Here is a 9,829-nt window from a genome sequence, read left to right as displayed (position 1 = left end):
CCTGTTCGGTGCCACGGAGCGTGGCTGCGGCGATTGAAAGGTGAAATGGTCGGTGCTCCGAGCTTGCATAAGGGACGATGGCAAAACACCGTCCCTTCCAGTGGCGTGGTACATCGGTTGTTGCCCTTGCACCACTAGCGTGGGGAAAGGCAGTCCACGACCCACGCCATTGTTGCTCCCCGCAGACACAGTACGGCCAGCGAGGAGATTGTCGAACTGGGGGCTCCGGGTAGGGGAGACGCTCGCGGTCGAAGGACCAGAACGTGGTGCACCACCTCTGAGAAGGCCGAGATGCTCATACGATGCCCTCAGAGGGGCCTGCGCTCTGCCGATAGCCGAAGGAGCGGTGAGGAGGTAGCCAAGGGGGTTGCTTCGTTGGGCCTGATTTTCGCTAACACCTCCGGTGCTTGATTGGCCTCCAGGCTGCCCCATGTCCTTGTTGGGGTTGCTTTTTTTTCAGACTACTGAAAGGAAACGAAAACAATATTAGCTATATAAACTTTGCACGGACCGTAAATATCACGAGAACGGCGGGAACCTACAAACCCAATATACCTGTCTTTCTCTGGCTCGTTTGCGAGAGAGAAAAAGCGAGAGAACTCGGAGACTGATAGTTTTTTTTTTGACTGCCAAAGACGAGAGTTGTGAGGATTAAATTTATGCCGATGGGTGCTCTGATTAGAAGGTGGACACCGGTATTTATAGAATCGCCGAGCGCCTTATTTAAGGAACGAGATTAGTTCGTACTTATCAAAACAAATCTGCATTTATTCACTTCTAATACATTACGTATCAAAATAAATCCGCATTTATTCTCATCTAAGTAATGCTCGACCATTCATAATTGATTGCCTATAATTGTGAATATTGGGAATACTCATCAATTCTGATGTGATGACAAGCGCTTAAATGGGAATATATAAATTCCAGCACATCCATACTGCATATCTAGCTCCAGATATAAATCTCTAAATCCCAATGCATTAATGCGATACTCGTAATATACACTGAGAAAAGAAAAAATTGATCGACGGTAATAACACAGTTAGTGTACAAGGTAAGAGAACGCAGAGCATCAGCGGCAAGGCATAAAAAAATGCTCCATGTCCCTGGTCCCCTCGCAAGTTTGTACTGTAGAAGTTTCTGCTGCCTTGCTTTGGTTTAAACATCAGGGATACTAGAATGATGCCACTACATGCTCCCACCAAGTGCCAACAGCTGGTTTTTTTCTTTTCTTTTCTTTTCTGAAGATGAAGTTGGTTTACCAACGACTGTTGGTCATGCCTGCTTGCTTGCTGAGGTAGAAACTTCTGCGCTACACATAGGGCATACCTGCACATAGTCAACTACATCTTGTCAAAATTTAAAATCTGAGAGCTGCAAATCTATATCTACTGTCTTGTAAATTCAAGTTGGTTGTGGTGGTGGTGAGTTCACCCCTACTCCCTTATCCACCCAGGATCCATCGGGTTTGTAACACAAAAAAAGCAATGGTGGAGTCTCCAACCCCACCGAACAGGCCCTATTTTAGTTTGTGAAAGAAAATCATAACAAAGCAAATAATGCAATTGCGGAGTTTCGAACCCCTCACTTGCCGCTATACAAAGCTCAATCAAACCAGCAAGTTACAACATCACTCGTGTTTTGAATGGAAAGTATTCGATTCATACATGGTAGTACGCATTTTCTTTTACCACGACACGACCCAGCCAGTCAATCTGACTATCTGCCAATGAATGTTTTCCCAGCCACCCCTCCTCCCCAATCCCCGTCCTCCGGCCGCCACTCCTCCTAACTTCCAAATTTGAAAACCCAGCCCAAACACGTGCCATTCGTTAAACTGCTATAGTGTTCTTACCCTTTTATGGTTATGGTGTGTTACCTTTTTATATGCCAAGTAAAAAGTGCATTGGTTATTGTATACTACTCATCAAATACAACTGCAATCAGTTTTGTGGTTCAGTAGCAACGCACGGGCATTATGCTATTGTGTATATAATCCTCGGCTAACATGGGATCAACAAGATACAATCTACTGGTAGAGGACTCTGGCATGGAGCCACGGTGTATAGAGCTTATTAGGGCAACGCAATCGTTTAGACATCATACATGACAACAACTTGAATTACCTCTATAATTAACACACACAAAAATCAATAAATCATGGTGTTAATATTACTTAACAAATGTTTTTTAGCAGAAGCAAATAAAAAGGCGCAAATGCTCTTTCTACAAGCAGAAAACAAGCATGATAAATGTTTTACCAGAGCAGAACTTATTTGTACGGATCATATTCTCGTCGAGCAACTCTTATATAGGAAGAATTTAACAAGCATAGTAACCCTGAATTATAGCCGTCAAACTTCGGATAAGGTGCATTTCTTACTAAGAAAAAAGGAAGGCCTTAGGGTGCCCGGAGGTTGCTAAGACAAGAATAACATTTTCGTTCATTCATGTGTTAACAAAAATATTTCAAGTTTAAGATTCACAGTAGACATAGATGTAAATAGAACATAATATGGTACAGAAACCATGCAAATGCAACTCAGCCAATTAAGTAAAGATACATCTAAGAATTTATTTATTTTCAAAGTAATCTGAGAATTGTTAACTTCCTGCAAAGTTGCCACCAACAGAAGAATGAAGGGAGAAGATTCGTCTTCTTAGCTACTCAGACCGCTCGGGGTTGCCACTAGCTGGACCCCCACGAGCAACTGCACTAGTAGACACAAATGACAGCGAAAATGTTCAGGTGCTAGCTCCTAGTATCAAATGTACGTTCAACTTGAATTACATCTGAGCATCAAACACAAACGCTATGGATGGAGAACACGATGGCTGCCTGTGAGGGTGTCTGCGCTGACTCTTGCAGCGACCTCTGTGATCCTGGTTATCCTCATCATATCATCACCGTGCGACTTGCACATGGGCCTTGTTCGCCACCACCGGTCAGCCCTGCCAAGCGTTGTGCATATGTTCGACACCTCCCCGATGCATATTGTGCCACAGCCACCCAACATTTCCATCATGCGCAGTCGGCCTCAACACTGGCACATTGCACATGGTGGAAATGTTGGGTGGTCATGGCACAATATCCATTGGGGAGGTGTCCACCACAGGCACAACGATGGCCAGAACCAGGGAGTATGCGGCCAGAGACCGCACAAACAATCTCACAGGTAACCACCGTGTACTTCATCCATTGTGTCTCTGCTCTACTCATATGCAGTGCAATATAAGCTAAACGTGCATTTGACGCTGAGCCAACACATGAACATTTCCTCTTTCAGATTTAGGTCTATGGGTACAGTTGGTCATGGGGACCCTACTTGTAGCAAGCCCGAGAGGTCCAAACTAGCTAAGAAGATGGATTTTATCTTTTCCATTCCAGTGGGAGTCTATCTTCTACTCCCTCCGTCCCAAAATAAGTGTCGCTGAGACAAATGGAGTATTATTGATAACTTGGCATGAAGATGAATAATACTTAGATTATTTTGAAAATAAATAAACTTTTATATGTATCTTTACTCAATTGTTATAGGGTTGTAGCTGTATTTGCATGGTTCCTGAACTTAAATAATGTTTTATTTATATCGATATGTATGCTGAATCTTATAGTTGATATATTTGTATCAAGACATGAATAATGAAAACATTTTGTTTGCTTTAGCAACCTCCTTGCACGGTAAGGCCTGCCATTTTTGTAGTAAGGGATACAACTTATCCGAAATTGGCTGGCTACAATTCAAAGGGTCATATATAAGAATTTCTCAGCAAGAATGTGCTTTTATGAAATGAATTCTAGTTTGGTAAACCATTTATGCCTCATTATTTCCTGCATTATGGGTCCACCTAGCTATTGTGTCAGCCAACTAAGCTATTGGATTTATAATCCGTGCCAACTGTCCAGGTATTGGATCACAGCCTTCACCACCAGGCGCATGAAGACTGTCCAGGTATTTCATTAACCCAGGGGAGACTGGAAAAAACTTCATAGTACACAAGTTTAATTTTGTAACTTGAAGGCCAAAAGCTTTATTTTATTACTCCCCTCAAGTCAAGATGTAAATTGAGTTTAGGTCTAATGGTAAATACATTAAAGAATACTGTTTCCGGTGCATAACTGAGTGTTGGTGATTAGCAACATTTTGACTGTCTATCTACACCATTATAGACCGGTTACGAATCCCATAGGCGAGTTGTGGACAGTGATGTTATTCAAGAAACTGAAGCCCAAACAAAGAAAGAAAATGCTCAGAGGCGCAACAAAGCAGTCAGCCCTTCCTTATTTCTTTCACCATGCTATGTTCAGTTAACCAAAGCGAGACAAGATAACTGCTTAAGAACTCTTGTGTAACCAAAATGGGTGTATTACTAATAATTATTACAACATACCTCTTCCAATAGCACCCACTACTTATGATATTCTACTTGACTTGCAAAAGGGATATATGAAACTAGCTTTACTAAAAGGGATATATGGAACTAAATCATAACTATTGATCATAAAATCCTCTAAAAAGGTATGTGCACAGAAGTGCATTTCAGACAACCGGTATAAGGCTAAAGCAAGTCATAGCTGTATAATAACTAGAGTATAAGCATAGACATATGGTGTATAGTAGAGGTACAAAGGAACCCTAAATTTTCTATTCAGGTGTGATTGCCTGATATTCTTCATACCAGAAAACTTGGGAAGCTATTGTACATGTTCTCACAATAACCAAGTCAAAAGCAGCATTGTACCTTATTTATTTGAAGCCACTGATTAATGCAGTCAGGATGGTATGAATGATTGCAGGGAAGTGCAACCAAAGATTCACCTTCCTCAAATTCCACACGACAAATTACACATCTACCAACAATAATTACACGTCAGCATGCCACTTCAATAACATATATATTACTGGAAGGCTATGAAACTTAAAAGTATTTGAACGTACTGTTCTGTGTTGCCATCTTGCATATCTTTTGTCTTGTAAGTTACTGAAGGTAAGGAAGCAAGTGTATCAGCAGAGAGACCTCTACTTTCTGTACCAACTACTTCACCCAATGCAACTAATTCCTGAAACCATGGCTAGAACCATTAGCATTGCATCTTGGAACTTTAGATGCAGGCCCAGGCACCAAAGGGAATAAACAAAAACAACTTGCCTCATAAGAGTACTCATCTGGATCAACCTCTTGCCATGAATCCTGTGTTTTTTCAATAACACATGCAGATTTGTAAATAGTCAGTTACTCAGTTCAAATTTGGCTGGTTTCAACGAGTACGCAAAAACACAATACCACAATTTGAGCAAACACAAAGTTCTCCGCGTATAAATTAGAGGAACTGGAGGTGCTTGCCGTAATCCTCGGAGAAAATATAGCAGGAGGTAAATTTACCGCTTATAGAATACTACTAGACGCACATGCACGCTTTGCAGCGCCTTTTTTGCTGGAGGGGTTCTTTTTTTTGCACTTCTACACGTCAAACCTGAGGTTAGAACACGACCAGCCCGAAACGCACCCAGTAGATGAACAAATGCCTCTCCCGAGCGAGAGGAGAGGCAGCATCAACAAACGGAATGCCGCAGCACTCCCTTCAACGACCAAGAAACACTAAATCCGTCCAGCACAACCACATCTCTAGCAAAGAGTGGTATGCGGCAACGCTGCCTACTTCACATAGGCATCTGGCTTTGATTACTACTCCCTTCATTCCAAAATAAGTGTCGTGGTATATCAGAGAATAATTTAGCTCTAGCAAGGAATTATATCACTGCATCAATGAAAATAAGCAAGTACTACTACACTGTGTCTCACGCGCATTAACAAAATAAGCATCGCTATCGGTACATGATCATTTCATCAAAACTGAGTGCTCCCAACTTCCAACTTCTGCATACAAAATTTAAATCCATCCAAGACAAGGAGACATAAATCAGTACCTGCGCGTCGTTTATGTGATCCTCAACATGCTCCACCGCCCGCCCTACAAAGGAAAAGCAGAACTGTACATCAGCAACCCGCGCGAACTGTGAAGTGACCCGAAAAGAATAATCCAAACTCACAATCGCTGATCCCAGCGAGAGCCATAAGCCGCGCGGCAACCTCACGCTCCTCAGCGTCCTGAAGCGCCCGTGCATAAGCCTCGTCGTCCTCGTACTCTGCCGGGTCTAGATCCACATCCTCCACCTCCTCGTCCTCATCAAACCCCTCCTCCTCGTACTCGCTCTCTTCAGAACCGTCATCCTCGCCTTCATCCTCGCCCTCACCCTCACCCTCGCGCTCGCCATCAGCCTCGAGATCATCGTCCCCATCAACCTCGCCACCGCCTGGGTGCTCGTGGTGGTGGACGCGGAGGTGGTTCTCGAGCTCCTCCTCGTAGTCCTCCTCGGCATCCTCGTCGTACTCGTAGCTCCCGGCCTCCGAGCTCCCGTAGTCGCTGCCCTCGCCGCCGCCGCCGCCGACTCCGTTCATCCGGAGCATCATATACGCCCGTTCCTGCAACCGAACCGATCCAAACGGGATGTTAGTCGCGCGCCTCGGAACCCTAGGTACGGGGAGAGGACGGCCCAGACCGCGAGATCTCGCCACTTACCTGCTCCTGGAGGACACGCGCCAGGGCTAGGTCGGCGTCGACCTGGCTGAGGGCCGTGAACGGGCGCCGCGCCTCGTCCTCGGCCAAGGCCGCGGCCGCCGCAGCAGCAGCGGCGGCGGCATCGTCCCCTCCTCCGGGAGCGGCGACCGGCGGGAGCTGATCCGGGCTAGGGTTGTGGTCGGCGCCGGGCCTCTCGCCGCCGCCGTCGCTCCCCTTGGAATCCTCCATGGGCTGGGGGCGATTAGACGAAGGGTGCGGGACGGAAGGGATTAGTCGGGCTAACCCCCAGCGGGGGGTCTGGTAAAAATAATGGATCGAAAGAAAAAAAAACATACCCGACGTGATCTGCCACCACGTGTTCGGATTCAGCGTTCGACGGCGCACTCGTAGCTCGCGTGCCACAAGGGCTTCCGACTCGGCTGTGAGCCGCTCGATAGCTATCGGATAGCAACCAACAAGCCATGGCCGAACGATCTCCCAACTGCTGTGTCGACGAGCAGACCGGCGGCGCTCGAAGTAGGAGAAAACTTTTTTTTCCAAAAGATCAGGTCTATTATAGAAGTTCATCGAAAGTATACAAAGTATTTTAAATATAATAAAATTTATATCAAAATTTCGAGAAGGACCACTACTACCGTCAAAACGAGTCATCGACGTGCCGCTGTCGTTGATCCTTTATCAGAGAAGAAGGAACCGCTTGACTCAGAAATCCAAGAAAAACAAGCGTTGATCGGGTGCAGATAATTAAGCTGGAAGAAGGTTTGTAGCACCCAGCGACGGTGTGCTCACTATATGGTTGTTATCATTGCGTACTACCTCGGTTCCTAATTATCTTCGTGTAAGATTAGTGGCGGAGCCAACTTAAGTCACAGAGCTCAGGCATGAGCACAAGGGCACCCGACGACGACGGTCATTTGCCCATAACAAATGATAAGCACTTCATCATTTCTTGATGTAATTTCAATAGTGGCTCATGTGCTATTGCTTCGTCATTGTGTAAAGTTAAGCATCCATACCAAGAAAAGCTCTCATTGTTTTTCTGAGCTTGTGTTGAATGCGCAGATTCGAAGAAACTGGGATTGGGTCTCTCACTTCATGTGCCCCCTCCCCTCCCATTCATGCAGCGGTCCACCTCTCGTATGTGGCTTAGGGGCAAAACAAGGTAGCTTACATCGAATGTAGAGATCTGGAGTTGTAGCGGTATTAATTTGCATGCATGTGATTGGGCCTCCCTCCCCCCCCCCCCCCCCGGCCCCAATGCAACGATCCACCTCCCATATGCATGACTTGGGGGGTAAAAGCAGCATGGAACTTGATTACGCAATAATACATGAAAACGGAAAAGTGTTATGTGCAAAGTTGTTTGAAGTGGAAGAGGTATAAATATTAATGCAATAGTATAGCGAGATCAGCTTACGTCGGGTGTAGGGGTCCAGAGTTGTAGCGTAGGATGTAGGCGTCCCGAGTTGTAGCGATACTAACTTGCATGCGTGCCCCCCCCCTCCTTCCCCATCGCCTCCCCCATCATGCAATGATCCACCTCCCATCTACATGGCTCGGGGGCAAAATTGGATAGTCATAGCATAAAACTAGATATGCAATATAATACATGGAAAATTGTTTGAAGAGAGGAGGTATAAAGATTTTTGCAATCAATGTATTCCAAGTTGTATGTGCCATGCGTTTGATGCTTTGTTGCTTCTAACAAAAGTTGGACCATACACATTACACGTGGGCTCATAGTCGTAAACTTTGTCACTCTATTGGGTTGTTTCTTCTAATTATCTTGCGTATAAGCTAAGCGTGCATACCAAAAAGCTCTGGACATTTTTTGGGACAAATTTGCCCTCATCTTACGTTGAATGCAAGGGTCGGGACTTGTAGCGGTATTAATTCACATGCACGGGGGTTGGGCCTTGATCTTCGTGATCCCTCCCCCCATCCTCTACATGTGACGGTCCATCTCCCATTTGCATGGCTTAGGGGGAAAAGCGGGTAGTCACGACATAAATGCAACATAATATACAGAAAGAAAGGGAAAGGGTATTATATGCAAAGAGGTAGTCGAATTGAATAGGTGTGGCTTATTCGCCTCTCACATGTGTGCCATGATCAAGGGCGTTGGACCCATCTCTTGGTTTTGGCCCTTTTTCCTTAGCACCACATATATAAGGAGGAGTCATGTCTATTTTTAACAATGATTACATACATGATTTATGTATTCCCAAATGATTAACAACCAATCCTAAAGGTCTTCTATCTCCACCACCACCACCATGAGGACAGTGCTAGTGTGAAAGTGCAACTAATCCCCGAGTGGTTTTGATAATTCATAACAATATATATTTCATTAACTAATGCCTACTCAAAGAATATTTCAGGAAAGTTCAACTTAGGTATGACAATGGGATGTGAATGTGGACCCCTCAAAATGCAAAGGAACAATGTTGGCAAAGCTTCAAGACTCCACATTTTTTGTTAAGTGATCCAAGATCACATTGAGTGCAAATAAAAACCAATACTATTAAAAGGGGATGGGGTTTTGATCATGGACTAACTTCTCAAAGTGCTTAGATATATTGCTCCAAAACACGTAGCCACACTCTCACATTCATCTATGTCTAAAACCCTGAAGTCTATCTCGGTCCCACCGAAACACATTGATAACCCACAAGTATAAAGGATCAGTTGTAGCCTCTTTTTTTATTTGGGCTTCTTTGGCCTCTTTTATTATTTTAAAGTCCAGAGTCTCATCCCGACTTGTGGGGGAATCATAGTCTCTATCATCCTTTCCTCACTGGGGCAATGCTCTAATAATGATGATCATCACACTTTTATTTACTTACAACTCAATATTACAACTCGATATCTAGAACAATATGACTCTATATGAATGCCTCTAGCAGTGTACCAGGATGTGCGATGATCTAGCATAGCAAATATATCAAAAAAGATGGACAAGCCATGAAAATATCATGCTACTATCTTACGATCATGCAAAGGAATATGACAATGAATGCTCAAGTCATGTATATGAAGATGATGGAAGTTGCATGGCAATATATCTTGGAATGGCTATGGAAATGCCATGATAGCTAGGTAGGTGTGATGGCTCTTTTGAGGAAGATATAAGGAGGCTTATGTGTGATAGAGCGTATCGTATCACGGGATTTGGATGCACCGGTGAAGTTTGCACCAACTCTCTAGGTGAGAAAGGGCAATGCACGGTACCGAAGAGGCTGG

At 44.5% G+C, this 9,829-nt stretch overlaps 1 protein-coding gene across 1 annotated transcript; it reads right to left on the bottom strand.

Moving 5' to 3' along the window:
• Positions 1-961: 961 nt before the first annotated feature.
• Positions 962-6,891, bottom strand: LOC123112852 (E3 ubiquitin ligase BIG BROTHER-related). Its single transcript, XM_044533951.1, has 7 exons — positions 6,587-6,891; positions 6,057-6,489; positions 5,934-5,977; positions 5,155-5,196; positions 4,944-5,065; positions 4,747-4,855; positions 962-1,332 (listed from the first exon to the last, which is right to left on the bottom strand). Exons 1-7 carry the CDS (start codon positions 6,812-6,814, stop codon positions 1,279-1,281), a joined length of 1,032 nt encoding a protein of 343 aa, XP_044389886.1. The 5' UTR covers positions 6,815-6,891; the 3' UTR covers positions 962-1,278.
• Between the last annotated feature and the right edge of the window lie 2,938 nt (positions 6,892-9,829).

Source organism: Triticum aestivum, chromosome 5B (assembly GCF_018294505.1).
Source record: "Triticum aestivum cultivar Chinese Spring chromosome 5B, IWGSC CS RefSeq v2.1, whole genome shotgun sequence".
Classification (NCBI taxonomy): Eukaryota; Viridiplantae; Streptophyta; class Magnoliopsida; order Poales; family Poaceae; genus Triticum; species Triticum aestivum.
Note: the sequence above shows the minus strand (reverse complement) of the source record. Positions and strands in the feature narration are given on the sequence as shown.